The 21380-nt window shown below is 33.4% G+C and overlaps 4 protein-coding genes and 1 non-coding gene across 5 annotated transcripts; 3 read left to right on the top strand and 2 right to left on the bottom strand.

The window, feature by feature from the left end:
* Nucleotides 1–466: 466 nt before the first annotated feature.
* On the top strand, nucleotides 467–2266 carry LOC124541276 (gastrula zinc finger protein XlCGF57.1-like). The gene has a single exon (XM_047119182.1). The coding sequence runs from the start codon at nucleotides 589–591 to the stop codon at nucleotides 2173–2175; it is 1587 nt and encodes a 528-aa protein (XP_046975138.1). The 5' UTR covers nucleotides 467–588; the 3' UTR covers nucleotides 2176–2266.
* A 410-nt stretch (nucleotides 2267–2676) lies between these two features.
* LOC124541277 lies at nucleotides 2677–3917 on the bottom strand. The gene is made up of 3 exons (XM_047119183.1): nucleotides 3774–3917; nucleotides 3131–3616; nucleotides 2677–3055 (listed from the first exon to the last, which is right to left on the bottom strand). The coding sequence occupies exons 2-3, from the start codon at nucleotides 3402–3404 to the stop codon at nucleotides 2688–2690; spliced, it is 642 nt and encodes a 213-aa protein (XP_046975139.1). The 5' UTR covers nucleotides 3405–3616; nucleotides 3774–3917; the 3' UTR covers nucleotides 2677–2687.
* A 1206-nt stretch (nucleotides 3918–5123) lies between these two features.
* Nucleotides 5124–8643, bottom strand: LOC124541275 (presequence protease, mitochondrial). Its single transcript, XM_047119181.1, has 2 exons — nucleotides 8478–8643; nucleotides 5124–8318 (listed from the first exon to the last, which is right to left on the bottom strand). Exon 2 carries the CDS (start codon nucleotides 8281–8283, stop codon nucleotides 5230–5232), a length of 3054 nt encoding a protein of 1017 aa, XP_046975137.1. The 5' UTR covers nucleotides 8284–8318; nucleotides 8478–8643; the 3' UTR covers nucleotides 5124–5229.
* A 2416-nt stretch (nucleotides 8644–11059) lies between these two features.
* Nucleotides 11060–20450, top strand: LOC124541106 (nucleolar GTP-binding protein 1). The gene is made up of 15 exons (XM_047118937.1): nucleotides 11060–11217; nucleotides 11317–11469; nucleotides 11882–12003; nucleotides 12332–12467; nucleotides 13235–13336; nucleotides 13695–13787; nucleotides 14208–14357; nucleotides 14646–14803; nucleotides 15072–15213; nucleotides 15888–16068; nucleotides 17191–17300; nucleotides 18017–18135; nucleotides 19334–19467; nucleotides 19847–20010; nucleotides 20081–20450. Exons 1-15 carry the CDS (start codon nucleotides 11170–11172, stop codon nucleotides 20234–20236), a joined length of 1968 nt encoding a protein of 655 aa, XP_046974893.1. The 5' UTR covers nucleotides 11060–11169; the 3' UTR covers nucleotides 20237–20450.
* LOC124541326 lies at nucleotides 18668–18800 on the top strand. The gene has a single exon (XR_006967236.1). It is a non-coding gene; the product is annotated as a small nucleolar RNA SNORA16B/SNORA16A family (small nucleolar RNA).
* Nucleotides 20451–21380: the final 930 nt, after the last annotated feature.

Genomic DNA, 21380 nt, shown 5'->3' with positions numbered 1-21380 from the left:
GAATTTCAAATGGGTGGAAAAAATTGAATAGCCTACTCCTACTAGCGGCAAATTTGTAAATCCGCCGCTGCAGTAAGTTCTGTGAGAAATGTAATAAAGAATGTCCAAAGCTCCGCAAATTGATTCCTACCAAATTTGGTAAGGCGGGAATGGCAAAAGAAGCAATGAAGGTAAGCTTGTGTGCATTACAACGAAAGCTATGGAGGAGGTATTATTTGTAATGCCCTTAACCCTATAATCGCTATACATTGACAAGATTGCTCCCAGCAGATGCACGAAGAATACATGAATACTGAAAAATCTTAAAACCTATTTTTATTTGAGTGTTAAGTGTTGTGGACCATTATTAGAACAAATTTATTAAAAAAATCACATATAAGAGTTGTCGATAATTTATTTTACTTTTAAAATTTTATAAGTAAACAGTGTTTTTATTAGGTACATGTATCCCGTTGACGATGTCAAATATTTCAAATGCCATTTGAGAATGGAGATTTGTCAGAAATGTTTGCAAAATAGAAAACGTCAAATATATGTGAAAATTCGCTTAAAAATAAACAGATAGGTATAATTTATATTTATTTAAACATGAGTGGCGTGGAAAATGCGTATTGTCGTCTTTGTGCCACATTAAAAACAAGCACAAAACTCGTAAACCTTGCAATGGATGAAGAATCCCGTGAATCGGTAATAAACAAATTAAACAGATTTAATATAAATATGAATTTCAAAACCTTAGACGATAGATTACCTTGTACTGTATGTTTAACCTGTATTAACGCTCTGGATAAGGCCTTTGATTTCATTTGGGAGGTGGAAAAAGCACAAAAAATTTTAGAAGATTTATCCGAAATCAAAAATATAAAAAAAGAAAACCGTGTGTCCGATGATGACACTTACGAATCATCTTCACCGGTTTTGGATGTTAATATAAAAATTAAATCAGAGAGTGACAGTCAAATTCCCAAAATTGACCTTAAACCAGAGAAACTCGTTAAAAAAAAGCGAAACAAAATTGATGTTATCCACGACCTGGACGGATTACCTTTAGCTCAGTTAAAAATGTCTTGGAAGGACTATTCATGGCAGTGTGCTTATTGTGAAACGCTATTCCCCTCTATAGATGAGCTCAAAATCCACTCAATGCAGTTCCACGAGTGCTGCAATCCATACAGATGCACAGATTGTAATATACGTAAATTAAAACTAGATAGTTTCATTGCTCATGTAAAACGCCACCGAAAGTACTTAAAACTATCTTGTTTCAAATGTCACAAGAAATTTGCTAAAACCTCCCATGTAAGAATACACTACAATACACATATTAAAACAAAACATATTTGCACTGGCTGTAATGAAACATTTAAATCTTCTGAGGAACTTAATCAGCACAGCAACACATTCAACAGAGATTTACGAATAAGGCAGCTACCCCCCATGGCATTACAAAACTTAAACGATGGTCTTACTTGCATGATCTGTCAAAAAACATTCAAATACAAAGGAACTCTTACAAACCATCTATTGATCCACACTGAACGTAAACGAGATCACACTTGTGAAAAATGTGGCAAAAGATTTCTAAGCAAGCAGAACTTAGCCGGACATATGATGCTTCATGATGATATTCGACCATATCCTTGTGAAATTTGCAAATTCAGATTCAGAACTCCAGGACAACTAAGAATGCATGTTGGAATTCACGACGGGGTCAAGCCATTTGAATGTGATCAGTGCGGTCGTTGTTTTCGTTTGAGGAAGCAGCTAATGAATCATAGTATTATACACACGGATACTATGCCCTACGTCTGCTCATATTGCAACAAAGGTTTTCGCTTCAAGAGTATACTTGATCAACATATACGTCAGCACACTGGAGTCAAACCATATTCCTGCCAACTTTGTGAACGTCAATTCACAAATTGGCCAAACTATAACAAACATATGAAACGAAGACACGGTACAAACATGGCAAAGAAGAAACGTACACCAAAGGGAGTCTATCCAATAGATCCAGTAACTGGGGAAATGATTATATACGAAGAGACGAATAAAACTGACGAATGGAAAAAGGAGCTTTTAGGAGGAACGAGGAAACCAGGTCGGCCAAAACTTAACCATAACGACAGTAACATAAATACAACAACTGAGGGTATAGATCTATTAAATAATTAAATTAAGCAGATTATAATATATGAAAAGACAATATAAATTATGTACAAATCAATTTAAATGAATGGTTTCTTATTAAAAGGCAATATTTTAAGAAATTATTTTTATTTTACCCCACAGACCTTCATACCTTATAACTAAGAGGTGATATAATTGAGAGGTGTTACTATTTACAAAGGTTCTTATTATTTTTTCTTATATATGGTAATTATTTTTTACAGTATTATCTGTAATTGATCTAGACTAAAATGATCTTTCATAAGTGCTTATAAGGTGGTCCCTCACTGTAAGGTAAAAATCTAAGATAATGTAATTCAAGACAATATATAATTAGATAATATATAATTGTAAATTTTTGGACGAAACGGTCATGAATTATTAAAAAGAAAAAAACGATTTTGTAAGACTGCCCACTTAAATAATATTATAGATAATTATACTCCATTACGGTATATTGTTCGATAAATAGTATTTATTATTCGATATTCGGCATTGATGAATCGGATTAAAAAAAACTATTTTTGGGCCAATAAAGCTAAACACCGAGGTGATATATTTTCATTAGCGATTTTCTTAAATTTACATTTTTTTATTCCTTTCTCTTGTAAGTAAAATAATCTGTCGTATAAAATAAAATTTTCGCAAACCGGTTGCATATCATTTTGAAGCAAAATAAAGATGGCGGCCTTTTTAAACGTTAATGGATGAATTTCGCGCCATATTCTCGACAATTGTTCAGTATTGAAAAATGAACTATTCTCATTTGCGGTATTGCATATTAATCTATAGCCTGCAATAGCATCCTGTATATATTCCTCAAAATTATTTCCGATTGCTTTTAAACGCACTGCTTTACGTTTATTTCTTTTAAGCTGACAATTATCTGCAAAAAAGGCCATAACTAAGTTAAATCTGTTTTTTTTTTAAATATTTAAAAATAAGGAAAGTTTATACTTACGTTCAGAACTGTAAAGTTGTAGTACAGCTCGTGCCAACAAATTAAAAACCAAGTCTTTCATATTTTCTTTACATGCGTTAGGAGGTTGTGTTGCTAATCTCAAAAACGGCACCGTCAAATAATCACTTCCATTATATTTTTCATATACATCTTTTAAAGCATTGCTTAGTGGAAAATTTTTAAACTTACAACTAGTTTCTTCAAATATTCTATGATAGCAACACGGCATTATGATAATAGCGCGCGCTTTTTCCATTTTCAAAAATATATTCATCGCGTCTATTGTCAAGTCTGCGCATGCGTGTAAGCCTGCTATACAAAAACTATTACAGCTTACAAATTTATCTTCTATATATTCGTCTATATTTACATATGATTCTTCACTAACAGTATGTTTTACATACTTCACATGATCAATTGAATCACTGTGGTATTTCCTTTGACGTTTTTTAGCACCAACATAATGAGTCTCATTGCACTCTAGACCTAAAACGTTATAACCCGTCGTTTTAAATATTTGTTGATCCAAGTACCCCTAAAATATTTTGTATAGAAATTTTTAAAATGTAGGTAGTTAAAAACACATTTTGTTTATAAATAAAATAAAAATATAAGATTTTATGTACATTTTTTATAACCTTACCAATCCTGACCCAAAATCGACGACTGTTTTGCAATTTGAATCCTTTGCTAATATTTCGATTTCTTTAGCTAAATACGCTATTTCGTGCTTCTTCTTAACGCTTAGCGGTACATCAATTAAAAATTCCAAATCTTTATTTTCAAATTCAACATACTGCGCTGATAATTTATTTAAACTTCGATAAAAATCCGTCAAATAGTCGCATTGTATTTTGCTTAGGTCAAAATCATCAGCAAAGACATCTATATTATTTAAGCAATCAATTTGAATCTGATCTAAGATGTTTTCGACTAAAATATCGGTATTGGGATATTTAAATAAATGCTGATATTTTTTAAAGAATACTATGCACTCCTCAAAATAGTCGATTGGATTTTCGAAGCCGTCTGGTAACGCCATAGTGCCATCTGAAAAATCAAAGAAACGACTCAAATAACATTCATTTCTACAATTTTCAATGTTTCTTTAACTGAGATTCCGTTTGGTTGTGCCCATTGCAATTCTTTTTTTCGACTCTTTTTTGTAAGACAATATTTATAAAAATTCAAAAGTTTACATTTAAATCTTAATAATATCAATATAATAAAATTTACTTAATAATATTTGAAAAAAAGAAGAATAAAACAATCTGTTCTCAGTATAATATTCAAAATAAGTGGAACGGGACTTGTAAAGTCCCGTTCCCATTCCGATATGTGTTGCCTGGATTACGTTTTATGAAAAATAATTATTACATTTTTATGAATTGAGTAACCATTAAAAACTCGAAAAATAATTATATAAGGCTAGTCAATAGAAAATAACCTGAAATAGCGTTAGTCACTCTCACCCAGTTGATATTTATACACACATAAAGCAGGAGTCACTGTGTCTGTTTTTATCATTGTTGATAATAGTAGAAATTTTACCAGAACTTTATTTAGCAAATAAATCTTAAGTCATTCCTATAATGCAGATCTATCTAGATCATTCCTTGTAAACATAAATTAATCAATAGTTAAGGAGGATTAATTAATTTAATTATATAGCATTTTTTTTATAACTGTATGTTTGTTTATAAGGCTTTATAACCCCTAAAACTGTTAAGTCTAAATGTTAAAATAATTTGCAATCTGTGATATTAATAATTCATACTTAGAAGTTGGTTAACCTAAAAATAAAACAATCTTTAATCTAAAATACATATTTACTAACAGTCTCAACATATACTTTGAAATAAATAATACATTGCAAATATAACAGTAGATATTTTAAAACACTGTTTTGTATTCAATTAGAAAACTTAAGAGAAATCGAATTTTAAGTTAATTATTTTAAAGCTTTAAAACCTTTTTAATTAAGTAACAAATCTTCAAATCAAGAACTGTGTTGTTTTTATTGTAATTGCTGTAGACATATTGCATTTAATTAACACAAATTGCAAGACTACACATAGGTAAATAAGGCTTTAACGAGTTCAATCTTGTGGTCCGCTAATAGTTTCCCAATTTTCGCCATCTTTTATCAATTGTTGGGACGCTCCATCGCCTATAACGCATTTTCCAGCCCATTTGTCCACTGTTAAATACTTTTGGCACACTTCAATCAAATCTTCCTTCTGGACAGCCAAAACTCGTTCTCTCTGCGTCTGCCAAATATCATATGATAGACCGTATAAGAACATTTCTATACCCTTCATGTATTCTGCTACAGGTTGATCCATCTGCTGTAATATTGACAGCTTCGCTTCAAATAGATTCTGTTCATCGATAAGATCTTTGTTCTTTGCCATCCATTCTGCTGTTTCATCAAATACATCCATAGTGATACGTGAATTAGGATCTCTGTATGAATAAAAGTTAACAACTCCATCAATCGTTAACATTGCCCCACCACCATATGCTCCATTTTGTTCTCTAACAATTGGATGTAAGTACTTAGATGTTAAAAATCGCGAAAGCACACGGAGCTTGGGGTAATCAGGGTCTGTGTATGGCACGGTTGGTATAACTTTAGCACAGAAATTTACTGGTATGTTCATTGATATGTGAATACCTCGGTTCTCCTTCTGGAATGGTTTCGAATCCGTCCAGTTGATTCTATTTACATCTTTGTTCGTATCACCTTTGCACAAATTCATGCAGAATTTATCAATAAACTCATTTAAATTTTCAGTTGTATTTGAATAGTGGAATGCTGCTCTTAAATTATCACCTTTTAGTATATTTTTACCGATAAGGTCAACAATGTCTTGTATATCTTCAGTCTTATAAGACTTTTGTATTTCTTGCATACTCATAATGTGTTTAATTCCTAAAAGACTTTCTTTACATTCATCGACAGAGGATATAAGTGACCGTGCAGCTTGCATTGCATATGTGTGACCACTATCAATGATCCCACTTGTTAAGGATGAGCAATAGTTAGTTAGAAGCATTGTCATTCTTTCACTGTTCTCAAAGTTTGGTCTTGCAAATATTTCAGTCCAAATATCCAGCATTTTTGGTAAATTTCCATCAAGGCAATGACTGCTGATTAAAACACCCTGCTCATACTGTTCTTGTTGATCAATGTGCTCAGCAATATGAGTCACAAACGATAAGCCTGAAGTGGACTTACTGACGTACTTGTCGAAGTCCCGATAATTATAAGACTTTGTGTCGAATTTGTCTAGAACATAGTTGAAGAATGGTAATAACGGCCTCAGTTTCTCATTCAAACAATCCGTACCCAGAACACCTTTGAAATAAGTCACACCATTTGTGTTCGCTTTACAAAGCTGTAGAGGAATTGTACCTGAAATTGTATGCTCTAAAGTCGGTGCAGTTTTATTTAAAGTGATCTCGTTAATTTTTAAACATGGCAATACGTCAAGATTTTGTATTTTCTTTTGAGCTTGTGAAAGTTCCACACCATCAGCGAATATCTGCTCTTTCTGCTCTGGAGTTAAATTTTTCACTTTCGTTTTGAGTAATTTTGCTTCAGCCTCGGTGAATACGTCATCAAATTTCGGATCAGGCTGCATTGTCATAATTAACTTATGATTGTTGAGGAGGAAATATTTTTCAATTACCTCCTTTACATATGAAGGATTCATGAGATTAGTTTTAAGTTTGTCAAGTAATGTATTTACTTTTAGAGCATTTAAAATTGGTCCATTATGATTCCACAATGGCATTAAACTGAATAACAAATTGAGTCCAAATTTTGGTGATTGATGTTTTATTGCTAATTCAAATCCATGCAAGACACTTTCAATATGATTTTTCTCAAAGCCTTTTGTAAATATTTCATCAATGGTTTGATTAACAATGCTTTCTATCATTTCAAATTTCGATTTTTCAACATCACGTAAACCAACGACGAATAGAGTATCTCTAATTTGATTTTCGTATCCTGTTAATGAATTGTATCCACCAGATATGTTCTTTTCAATCAAACTTTTGTAGAAAGCAGAGTTAGGTCCTATAATCATTAACTCCGCTAATGCACTAAGCATGAATGTTTCATAGATCTCTGTTATATCCGACATTACATAACCTAAAGCAATTTGATTCTGTTTTTCCACAGGACCTCCATATTGGTCAACTCTACACGCAATATCTGCCCTTTGTACCATCTTCCACCTCTCCTGTGGTGTTACAATAGTATTCGCTGGATCCAAATACTGGTATTTACTCAAATATGTCTCATTCAGAAATTTCAAGTTTTGTTCTAGCGGGAAATTTCCGTAAGAATATATCCTTGCATTGCTTGGATGATAGTATGTTGCATGGAAATTCTTTAAATGCTCATGGGTTAACTCTGGAATGCATAAAGGATCTCCGCCAGAGACATAGCCATAAGTGCCTTTTGGTAGAATTGTGTTTATAAATTTTTGGCCAAATAGTGAACTTGTTTCCGAGAAGGCACCTTTCATTTCATTATACACAACACCTTTAAATACCATTTCAGATGTTTTATCTTCTAATTTTGAGTGTTCTAACCTCCAGCCTTCTTGTAAGAAATCTAGTCTAGCTAGATTAGGCTTAAAAACTGCATCTAGATATACTTTTTGGAGATTCCTATAATCTATTTCATTTTGGGAGGAAAATGGATAAAATGTGTAATCTGGACCAGTCATTGCATTCATGAAGGTCGCTAACGATCTATTAAGCATTTTAAAGAATGGGTCTCGGACTGGATACTTTTCAGACCCACATAATACAGTATGTTCTAGAATATGAGGAGTTCCCATAGAATCTAGCGGTGTCGTTCGGAAACCAACAGAGAAAACATTATTGGAGTCATCTCTTTCTAAATGTAGGTATTCAGTCTTAGTTTTTTCGTGTGTAAGTAGGTATGCTGTCATGTTATACTCCTTAATGGGTTCGACTTCAGTGCACACGAATCCATGGTAAATTTTTCCTGGCTGTAACGCACTGGATAGATTCTCTTTCTTTTTCAGAATACTCGCGTAGTTTCTACAGTTTGATAAGTTCAGACGCTTTTGCAGAGCCGTCCAGCCGGAGTTAGGAAATCTCGCGTACATATTTTCTTAAATATATTCTTCTATACTCTTAGCTCCTGCAACACAATAATCACTCACTTTTTTCTATAATACCGACATGATGATTGTATATTTTTAATGCGGCGTTTCTTTTTAAATAAAATAAAATAAAAATTTTCACGATCTGTCACCGATCGAAAAACAAATGAAAAATGATGCAATGATTAGTAACTTACTTGTTGTAATGCTTTCACATACAGCTCAGTTTATACATTTATAGAATTATACCAGTTGCGTATTATGCATTTATTGTACTTATTTCGATAATTAGCATATTTTTAACTTTATATTAACCTCACATGAGCCGGCCATGAAATCTTGGAATGACTTTTAGTTATGTTGCCGTTTGCAAATTACGAATTACAAAATTTCATTGAAACGAATAAATCGAGAGATTTTTAAAAGTTATGAATTGTTGATTATAATTTCTTTTTTATTACTGCACAAATAAGGTTTTAAAAGTTATTAATTAATTAGGTTCTACTAATGGATACACTAAAAAGATATTACAAAAAAATGTAATCTTGAGAGATAACATTGGATTTTTTAGTAATCCAAATAAATACCTGAATACAATATTCCTTTTAGATATTTCTCTTTTTGAGTATATTAATAATTTATAATTGTTGTAAATCTTCATTTTTATGAGTTATTTTTAAAGATTCCAATATAACTGATTGAATAATACGAATTTCACTAAAAAAGCTTTCGAAGTGAAATTTCTTATATAAAAATTCAATATTCGATTGGAGGATGAAATAGTAGAGTAAGATTTTAAAGACACAGACAAGGAGATTTATACTATATTATGTACATATATAACTGCGAACGAAGTTTATTAGACAAGACTTAATATTCAATATTTAATTAATTGTATATTTTACTTCTACCACCTATTTTTGTGTATTTTATATAACAATCAATTCAATTTTAAGAATTTACAAAACATGTATTGGATTTAAATATAAAAGTGATAATTTAAAAAGTTAACTTATTTATTTATTTTCACTCATATAATATTATATTTTTAAATATAAAATACAAACATATAAAATATATTTAAAAATATAAAATACAGAGGCCAACCAGTGGCGGGAACAGGGTCCAAGCCACCGGTGGTCAGGGCTCCAGAGAGAGGAACTTCCTCACAATACGAGCCGTGCCGAGGAGTACTGCCTTCTGCATCAGGCCCTTGACCCAGCTACCCAACGAGAGCCTCTTAAGGTGTTGGTCGAGGCTCTTGGCCATTAGGCCATTCGCTGAAACAACTATCGGCACAATAACTGCTGTATCCACATCCCACATGTCGACAACCTCGTGAGCTAAGTCAAGATATTTTATTTGTTTATCTTTCTCAGCCTTCACGAGATTCTCGTCATGAGGGATGGTGATGTCAACAATTATCGTGTGGCGCTCTGACCGATCTATCACCACTATATCAGGCTTGTTGGCGACAACAGTCCTGTCAGTGATTATAGATCGGTCCCAGTACAGTGTGATATGTCCATTCTCGAGAACTGGGTCGGGCACATACCTGTAGTATGGTACCTCTGATACCACAAGACCGTATCGAAGTGCAAGTTGTTGATGGATAATCTTGGCCACTTGATTATGTCTGTACAAATACTCTCCGTTAGCAAGACGAGAACAACCGGAAATAATATGTCTAAGGGATTCGCCCGGAGTGTGACACGCCTGACATATGTCCACCGTGCCATCCCTCACAATATACTTCCGGTAATTGTTCGTCATGATAACTTCGTCCATAATCGCACAGACAAAACCTTCGGTTTCACCAAATAGGTTACCGAACCGTAGCCAAGATACGGACGCCATAAAGTCCACATCGGGTCCATGAAGGGCCCGATAGAAGCGTCCGTGTAACTCCTTGCTCTTCCATACCTCCTTGCGGTTCTCAGTACTTAGTACTACAGGCTTGCGCCAGTTCTCTTTGCCTAAGGAGAGCGGAGTTAGCCCCTTGTCCATTATAACTACATCTCGGTGCATATCCAAGTCAGTGTGGAGGAAATACTCCCTGAGTTTGTATACCTCACGGTTATGTAGGGTCCTGGCATTTAAAAAGCCACGGCCACCATATCTCCGTGGGATATACAATCTCATCACCGAAGACCGAGGATGATGCATTCGATATGCAGTCAGCAGGACACGGACTCTCCTATCCAAGGCGTCTAGTTCTTTTTGAGTCAACTTGAGTATGCCGAAAGAGTACATCAAGACCGGCATGACCTAACCATTGAAGGCGCGAACCTTATTGCCACCTGATAAAAGACTTTTGAGTACTTTTTTCAGGCGACCAAAGAAACGCTCCTGTAATGATTGTTTCATGTCGGTCACATTGATGCCTAACGCTTCCGACATACCCAAGTATTTGTATGATTCGTTTGCGGACAGTGATTTAAAGTTTATGGAATCTGAAAGTTGTAATCCGTCAGATTCCATAATCTCCCCTCGCTTTACATGCATAACCGCGCATTTGTCAACTCCAAATTCCATTCTAATAGAATTACTAAAAGTTTCTGTTACCTTTAGTAACTCCACTAGTTGTGAACCTGAAGGTGCAAAGAGCTTTAAGTCATCCATGTAAAGTAGGTGGGATATTACTTTACCTCCTCTCCGCAAAAAAAAGTTCACTCATTATTAAATATGTCTATTTATTAATATTATTTTTAATAAGTACTTGTATCGATATTCGTGTAAAAAGTGACTATTGCGAACCATCGAGTTGCGAGCATCACTAGTTTTGACAGCTGTCTCAATTCCTTTTTCATTTGGGCTGTAAACACGTGTTTACATGTGTAGCCCAAAAAGTAGTTATTTTTATTATAAATGACTACAAAATAATACAAAATGAGTTTGTACAACTTTAAAAAGATTGCCGTAGTGCCCACGGCCAAAGTAAGTAATATTATTAACTTTAAATCACCTATTAATAACAACAATATTTATATTACTCGCAGCTATAACCTAAAATGACGATAAATGTGTTTTTTTCAGGACTTTATAGATATTATACTATCTAAAACACAAAGGAAAACACCGACAGTGGTGCATAAACATTATAAAATCACAAGAATCCGTGCCTTTTATATAAGAAAAGTAAAGTTCACTCAACAGAACTTCCACGATAGATTATCTAGAATAATACAGGTTTGTATCGTTTTCAAAACCGTATATAGTCAATTTGATTAATAATGAAAAGAGATACCAAAAGATAGAATTATCATAAAATAGGTAAAATAAACATACCCTCATAATTAAATCTGATTTTGTTCTAAAAAAATAATTTTGCAAATAATTATTAATACGGCTAAGCAATTCTTATAGATAAAAGAACTATTTATAAGAGAGTAGATATTATGTTGAGTTCATTTTTTTATTGCAATGAAGTTGTGAATTTAATATACATTATGAAATAGATAAATTCCCTTAAATTATTGTTATTGAATTAAGGTATTATAAAAAAAAATCCATTAAAAATAATATACAATTTAATTGTTTATATAAATGATTGCATAATATTATAACATTTAGAATGTAAGACATTATATTTGATTCGTAGGAGTTCCCGAAACTTGACGATGTACATCCATTTTATGCCGATCTAATGAATGTCCTGTACGATAAGGACCATTACAAGCTCGGTCTCGGACAGTTGAACACAGCCAGACATCTAATCGACAAGTAAGAAACACTTGAATGTTTTATCAAGTATTTATCAAATTTGTATTCCAAAATAATTAAATAATAACAAACAAGATATTGTTTTACGTACAACAAAAGATATGATCCAATTCAAAATTTGACTGTTCTGTCATGTAGAATTCAATTTGATTTAACTACTTTACTTCCATTAAAAATAATTTGCCTATAAGAAACTTCCTGATACTGGAAGTATATGTAATTTGATCAAAAAAAAATAAATTTAAATATATGTCCACAACCATTATGACATCACAGATGTAATAATGACTAATATATGTTTTAATGGTTTTTACATTAATTTTTTCAGTGTAGCTAAGGATTATGTACGTTTGCTCAAATTCGGTGATTCATTATACCGTTGTAAGCAGTTGAAACGGGCTGCTCTTGGTCGTATGGCGACGATTATGAAAAGACAAGCAGCCAACTTAACATATTTGGAACAGGTAACTTTAAATTCATTACGAATTAGACTCTATTATCTCTATCTATTAGCAGAATTAACTAATTTTCATTTTTAACACAAATATAGTTATTATAGATAGATAAAAACTTTATTTCACTCAATATCATATAAAATAACAGTACATACAAAATGGTTATTATGTGTGGTATTTTTATAATTTTGTGGGAATTATGTATGAATCTTTGAGATTCATTTTTATAGGTAAATATGGTGAAATATATATTTCATATTTATGAGGGTCAAAATTAGTCTTTTTGACTTCAATAATATTTTTAATTTTGTCTGCGTTCAAACTTTGCCATAGTTTGCTGCAAAAAATTAGTGCAGAAGAAAAATGTTTACATTAAATTATATTCAAACAATAAAAATTGTAACTTAAATTAATAATCTCAATAGTATATTTTAATGTATGTTTTTATTTTCTATTATATAATTTTAGTTTAAATAATGTTTAATTTATTTTTTACCAATAATATGCATATAAAGACTACCTGCAAATAGTAGAACTTTTACTTTGATAATTTTGAAATGTTATTTATTTTTTATGTCATATTCTATCTACTGTTGGTTGTCCTAATAAAAATAAAATAAAATAAATGATATCTTTTATCTGAGTGTATAAAGTTGTGTTTCTTTTATACAAATAAATATATTTTTCTGTTGAACACAAAATTAGGCCTATAATACCCTAACCAAATCTAAAGGTGCATTATTATTATTACTAAAATCATTGTTTGTTCCACCCAGGTTCGCCAGCATTTAGCCCGTCTGCCCTCAATAGATCCATACACTCGCACAATCATCATCTGCGGTTTCCCCAATGTCGGGAAATCGAGTTTCATCAATAAGGTATAATATTAAATTTATAACTAACAATTTTTGTAATGTGTACTCCTTACATAGTACACTTGACTTTGTTTTTGGAGGATATATACTTTAAATCATTATCATTACATACTATGAAACAAAGTCATTTATCTGCTGCCTGTCGCTATGTATGCTTAGATCTTTAAAATGACGCAACATTTTTTTTTAAAGATTAAGTAATTTTAGAGGAAGTTTTTTGTATATAATACTTCGACAATATTTACTATATTGTCCAAAGAAGGACTGATAATTTAAACATTCTCTACTATGTTTAGTATCAGCATTGCACCCATGCGAAGTCAGGTCGGGTCGTGATTTTACTTTTAATATTTCTTTACAGATCACACGGGCAGATGTAGAGGTTCAACCATATGCATTTACAACAAAGAGTTTGTATGTTGGACACACAGATTATAAATATTTGAGATGGCAGGTGAGACACTAGTTTTATAAGAATTTGGTTAGGTTGTACAATTCCCTAGAATCTAATGCAATTAAATTGGAGAATAAGCACTGTACCCCCACCACTTAGTGTACCAAGTGGTGTTAATAACATTCATTTATTGTAACTAAAAAGTTTTTATAATACAATAATTGTAAATTGTATGTAAAATGTTGTAATTATTTGAATAAAATGTATATAAAATTTGGTTTTTGATCCAATAGTAAGCAGTATTTCCCAGGACCGAAACTATTCAAAGTAATAGTCAGCTAGGAAATTTAAGCATTTAATTATTATTGACATCCATTTGGACGTCTACGACAAATTTCTAGACCAATCAGTTCCTGAGAACTTATAGTTTATACAGTTTTGGTGACTGTGATATATCTGATAATATATTTGATATTTCAGGTGATAGACACACCCGGTATCCTGGATCATCCGCTCGAGCAAAGGAATGTGATTGAAATGCAGGCAGTAACAGCACTTGCTCACTTGAGAGCAGCAGTGCTCTATGTATTGGACCCTTCTGAGCAGTGCGGACACAGTCTTGAGGAACAGGTAAGGAAAAACCGTTAGTTAGAATGGTATTAGTAAATGCAAATTCTGGAAAAGTGGCTCAATGTCAATAAACCTAACCAAGTTGAGTCTATTGTCAACAAGTTAGCGGGCTGTCAGTATAGCCTTCTATGTGCTTGTATAGTTTGCCTTGTGTTTGCAAGTCTTTCAGTACAAAATCTATACAATTACGCACTTCATTACTTAGTATTGTTGGAACATCTTTGAAATTGCCAGCCATGATTTAATAATGTACATTATTTATAAATGTATATATTTTTCTCCATGCAGATATCTCTCTTTGAGAGTATAAAGCCGCTCTTCAGTAACAAGCCGTTAATAGTTGTGCTCAATAAGATGGACGTGATCAAACCCGAGGAACTGCCACCCAACAAGAGAGCTTTGATCGAGGAGTTGGAAGCCAATTGTACAAAAGGAAATGTCGTCAAGTTAGTGTTATTATACAATATTTTATTTCTCATAAGGAGGATATTTTATATTGCTCTGGTGTGGGCTAGTGGACAAGTATGTCTTATTAATTTGCTTACGTAAAGAGTTTCGAAAATTTGTCATTTTCAAAAGTCGATTCATTTTTAAAGTTCTTAATTCAAAAATGCTACTTTGTGTAGTTTAGATGAATAGAATTGATTTGATTCAATTTGATTAGAAGTCATACTAAAACTTTTTTTTTAAGTAAATATTTTTTTCTTATTTCAGTGCGGATACAAACTCGGAACTCAAAACAGTACCCATCATGAGGATGTCTACAATGACGGAAGAGGGTGTGCAAGAGGTCAAAATAGAGGCCTGTGAACGCCTTCTAGGTCACAGAGTCACCGAAAAGATGAGGACCAAGAAGGTAACTGATTGTTAAAAACCATTATTGTTAGTTTACATAAACATATAGCGTTAGAACGCGTGCATCTTAACCGATGGTTGCGGGTTCAAACCCAGGCAAGCACCGCTGATTCATGTGCTTAATTTGTGTTTATAATTCATCTTGTGCTCGGCGGTGAAGGAAAACATCGTGAGGAAACTTGCATGTGTCTAATATTATCGAAATTCTGCCACATGTGCATTCCACCAACCCGCATTGGAACAGCGTGGTGGAATATGTTCCAAACCCTCTCCTTAATGGAAGAGGAGGCCTTATCTCAGCAGTGGGAAATGTACAGGCTGTTACTTTACTTTTTACTTTACTATGTCTGTAAACAACACTATTTTTTAACAACACTATTGTAATTATTGGTTACTAAGAAATACATTATCGGTTTTCGTGGGTAGCTTCGAGGTTCCGGGTTCGATTCCCGGCCGAGTCGATGTAGAAAAAGTTCATACATTTTTTTATGTTGCCTTGGGTGGGTTTGTGGTACCGTCGTTACTTCTGATTTACCATAACACAAGTGCTTTAACTACTTATATTAGGATCAGAGTAGTGTATGTGATGTTGTCACATATAAAAAAAAAACTAATTGTGTAAATTAAACTTATAAATTCTGCAGTATATTTAATGGTTTTTTTATGTGGTGGTAGGTGGATGGTATCCTCAACCGATTGCACGTGGCGACGCCCACGCCTCGCGACGGTAAGGCGCGACCACCCGTCCTGCCGCCAGCCGTGCTGCAAAAGATGCAGAAGACAGCAGAGAGAGAGACTCGCAAGAGGAAACTCGAGAGGGAGATTGAAGTGGAACTTGGTGATGACTATGTTCTCGGTGAGTGGACTGTGGCAATTTATTTATTTATTTGGATAACCAACAAAAGTAACATTATTACATGCATTATATTATAAAGCTAATGACAATGACTTAAATGTTCTTTTAATTATAGGTTATCACATCATGCAAATATATATATTGTAGTGTATCAAAATTTAAATTAAGAAACAATAATGATTAAAAAATACAAGAAATCTTTTACATTATTACAAATAAATTAAGAATACAAAATTTGAATTAAGAAACAATAATGATTAAAAAATACAAGAAATCTTTTACATTATTCAATAAAACAATTACATTACATAACAATTAAACATTAAACATTAAATATTGCAATATTGGAGGAATATTGGCAATATATTACAATTACAATATTGGCAATATTGGAGGGTGTGGTCTGAGGGGTAATGTCATTATAATACTCCTGTTCTTATCTATCTCTAACAACTAACTATAGGCTATTTGACAATGCGAAAAATAAATGGTGAATTATTGTAATCAGTGTATATTATGAGTTTAAAAATGGTTATTTACTAATAATTAAAAATAATACTTAATTCATTCAAAAACCCATAAATATGTATTTTTTCAAACGTTTGTCATGTGACACAAAACGCTCCTGATTGGACGGGCTTATGATGAAGTCACTTTCTTGTAAACTTTGCTTAGCTCCTATATGTACCACAGATTAAAATACAAGAAAGTGACGTCACCGACACCGTTGCAGCGCCATATTGTCCAAGTAGCGTTTTTGCGCGCTATTTAGAAATAAAAAGCACAACTTTTACTGGGTTCCTTAGCTTCTACTAAATAATATAAAATGGATTTTAAAAACCAGTCAAATAGCCTATTGGTAGGCCTTTGTGCTGGTCCTTCTCTGATGACTTACTTATTTAAAAGAGGAATACTTTGTTGGATGCCAGCTTGGTCGGTGCAAGGGACATAGATGTATCCTAAATTTGCTGGTGCATGATATGTAAAATTGTTTCTTATGTTATATTATCTATTTACTAGTTTACCCTTTCATTATAAATACATTATGAAGGAATTAAGCCTGTTCTATATAATTATAATATGGTATAAGTTTTAATATATATGCCGTATTGGTTATTACAGATTTACAGAAGAATTACGCAGAGATTGATGAAGAGGAACGATATGATCCGATACCGGAGTTCTGGGAGGGACATAACATCGCTGACTACATTGATCCTGAGATATTTGATGTGAGTGTACTTTTGTATTGCTAAATACTACTTATTCTTGTGAAGACTTTTATTAGATCGCAAGCACATGTATAATTATGCGTGCAAACATGTATATTTAATAGATTTGTAACATTAATTCAAATTATCAAACTACTAAATAGGTCACTGTCAATTATTAAAACATAGTTATGCGTTTTTGCGTCATATTATTATTACTAGTAAGGTTAATAACAACAACAACAGCCTGTAAATTCCCACTGCTGGGCTAAAGACCTCCTCTCAAGGTTAATAAGCTTATGCAAAAACAGTACAAATTAATTTGGAATTTTTTAAATGATTTGATATATTGCTGTGGCATTTATACTGTTACTAAAAATAACTTACAAGCTCTTAACTGGTATCATGGTATTAACTGGTCATAGGTATTTTATGATTAATTTGTATACATATACAGTGTGCTGTCATTAATACATTATAAAAAATATTTTGTTAATAATATTTTTAATACTTATTTTAATTAAAATGTAATCCTTAACCCGATCGAAGCTGTTTGAAGTTATATACTTTATAACAGTCAAAACGTGGCCCAAATCAAAACTTTTGGCTTTTGGTCGCGCGGCGAGCGTCTTGCTCACGGCGCATTACCCGTGTCAAATACAATATTCAAAAAGACTTACAGCAAATTTATAATAATTAATGAAATACCTATAATTAATGTTAATTTATGTTTTCAGAAATTAGCAGAACTAGAGAAGGAAGAGGACCTGAGGATGGCTGGAGGCATGTACGCTGTGCCCAAGATCGAGCTGGACGAGACAATGAAGGAAATTCGAGACCTGGCCAGGCAGATACGGTAAGATCTTGGTCATAATACCTTTTTTTTTTTGACTCTACGACTTAGGGTAGAGTTAACAAAAACATATATATGATTGAAAATTTTACTAATTTGTATATACTGGACGACCTCCATGGTCGAGTAGCGTACACCGGTTTTCATGTGTACGCCACTCCGAGGTCTCGGGTTCGATTCGCGGGCGAGTCGATGTAAAAAATTCATTAGTTTTCTATGTTGTCTTGGGTGTTTATGGTACCGTCGTTACTTCTTACTTTTCATAACACAAGTGCTTTAGCAACTCACATTGGGATCAGAGTAATGTATGTGATGTTGTCCAATATTTATTTATTTATATAAACCAATATGGCACCATTTTAATGGAAGCAGGAGTAAAGGTTATCAAACTTTAGATTTAAATATGGAACACTATCCCATTTAGTTAATTATATGTACTTAAATGTTTCTATTAAAAATTTGAGAATAACTTCGCTGTCATATCAATTCAAGGTCAAAGTTTTTGTATATCTTTACTCCTGCCATTGGTATTAGTCACAGGCCCTATCGAAGCTGTCTGGAGTCAGATACTTCAGAACAGTCAAAATGAGGCCGATAGTGAATCTTTGATATTATGGTCGCATCGTGCTGTGACTACGCACCGTGCATTACCCATATCAAAAACAATATTATTTTTAATTTTGGATGTTTGCTTGATAGAGTGTTACGTTTAGGCTTTATTATTTTTCAGTTAATAATAACTAATATTGTTATAGTAAATGTCAGATCTAGTCTTGCTAGCGATGAAAATAAGTTTTTAAATGCTAATAATAAAATTCCGCAGAAATTTTTAACTTTGCCGTTTAGTAAATTCAAATCGTTTGTTAAAAATACATTGGTAGAAAAAGCATACTATTCGATACAAGATTTTGTAGATGATAAAAAAGCGTGGAGTTAATACCTGTTGACTTTCAAGCAGGATACATTAATTGAAATAATTTTATTTAATTAACATGACTTTGTATTTTTTAAATGTTAAAAAAGAGTAACTACTGAGTTTCTTGCCGGTTCTTCTCGGTAGAATCTACTTTCCGAACCGGTGGTAGCTTCACTTAATTGTAAAATGACGATTCAAAAGTGCTTATAAAAGCCTACTTGAATAAAGTTTATTTTGATTTTGATTTTTTTTTTGATAATCGAAAGCAATTATTTTATTCCACAGTAACAAGAAGGCGGTTCTTAAGGACGAGTCTCGACTGGTGAAACAGTCCACGAAGCCCGTTATGCCGCGCAACAGTCGCGCCAGAGACAAGGGACGCTCCACATCCAAGCTCAGAGACGAGATGGAGAAACTCGGTAAGAGAGTCTTGGTTTTAATTATATGTCATAAAAATAATCGGCTCCCGAGTAACTGATTGTGTGTAGAACGTGTGCATCTTAACCGATGATTGCGGGTTCAAACCCAGGCAAGCACCGCTGATTCATGTGCTTAATTTGTCTTTATAATTCATTTCGTGCTCAGCGGTGAAGGAGAACATCGTGAGGAAACTTGCATGTGACAAATTTCATAGAAATTCTGCCACATGTGTATTCCACCAACCCGCATTGGAGAATCAAACTTTTCAGCGTGGTGGAATCAAACTTTCTCTACAAAGGGAGAGGAGGCCTTTAGCCCAGCAGTGGGAATTTACAGGCTGTTGTTGTTGTTGTTGTTGATTGTGTGTGTGTGTCGCAGGTGTGGACATGTCGGATACGAAGCAGGCGCACTTCACGCGCACGCGCACACGTTCGCGTTCGCGCTCGCAGTCGGCGCCGGCCGTCAAGCGCGCACGCACCGACGCGCCCCCCACCACCACCCTCGCACGCACGCGCGACACGCAGGGCGTGCGCGACGCCGCCGTGAGTACCCCTCCCCCCCACACGCCCTCTCCCCCCCGCGCGACCCCCACTGATGTTCTGTCTCCCGCAGATGCAAAAGCGAGCGAAGCATATGGCCCACGTGGCGATCTCCAAGAAGACGAAGAAGATGGGTCTCAAGGGCGAGGCGGATCGCTTCATCGGCACCAAGATGCCGAAGCATCTGTTCTCCGGCAAGCGCGGCGTCGGCAAGACGGACAGGAGATAGTCGCCGCGTGCGCAGTACAGACCGCGCTATTTATTATATACTTCGCAGAACCGTGGATGTATTTCTGCTTCATTATAAAATACAAACTTATGTTAACTTCACTGTACAATACAAAATATATGTATGAATTGAGAGTCACTTGTGACTTCATTTATTTTAATTTGTCCGTGACGTTGAGAGAGTCGATTGGTTTCAATAAAGTGATTATGTACAATTAATGTATTTTATTTAAAATAAATACGTCATGTAAAACGAAAGGCTAACAACGAATATTATTTTATTGACAATATATGACTGACATGGCTACACAGTGAGTTTTAATTCATTTATCATAAAAATAAAATCTGATATTTGAATTAAAAAAGCTACTAGCTATCTGCTAATTCGTTTCGTTTGGATAGATCGTTTAAGACACAAAAATCGGAACAAATATTTCTAACAGAGATTAAACTTCAATATTCATAATATGTATATGTAGATTCCTTTATCATACAACTGACTAGAAAAAAAAAACAAAAGCGCGCGAAAGTGGATTAAACCGCCAATCGCCATTAATTTTTCTTTTTGGGTGCGGACTGTAAGATCGGTATTACAGTCGTGACTCGTAATTTGTTAAAAGTGTTCGTTGTGTGTTATTTTGGACTTGTAAGCTTAACTGAGTGACAAGTTTACTTCCATATGTATATAATTAGATGATTTTTGATGTTAAAATAAATTCGAAGTTAGAACTATTTGTCAGTGAATTATTTTTATATATTTATTAATATATTTCACTTGTGTACTCTAAATTATATGTATATTTATAATAAAGGTATAGTATTTTCTTAGTCTATTTCAAACACAAGACGCCAAAAGCCAAATAAAAACAATTGACATCGAAAGACGCGATCTTATTGTTTGAGAGATTATTTTATCCGTGATAATCATGAATGGCGTTTTATACAAAATGACAGTTATCGTAAACTGTAGTCAGAAATTTGGAAGTAAAATTATAAGGAATATTAATATGATATTTAATATATTATGAGTAAATTGAAAAGTGTTGTATTATAAATGAAGGTATATTAATCAAGAACTATTAGTAGTGCTTAATATAGCTGAACTTTTAGCATATCGCATGAAATAAGCACGTGAATCTAAGGTT

Source organism: Vanessa cardui, chromosome 27 (genome assembly GCF_905220365.1).
Source record: "Vanessa cardui chromosome 27, ilVanCard2.1, whole genome shotgun sequence".
Taxonomy (NCBI): domain Eukaryota; kingdom Metazoa; phylum Arthropoda; class Insecta; order Lepidoptera; family Nymphalidae; genus Vanessa; species Vanessa cardui.
Note: the sequence above shows the minus strand (reverse complement) of the source record. Positions and strands in the feature narration are given on the sequence as shown.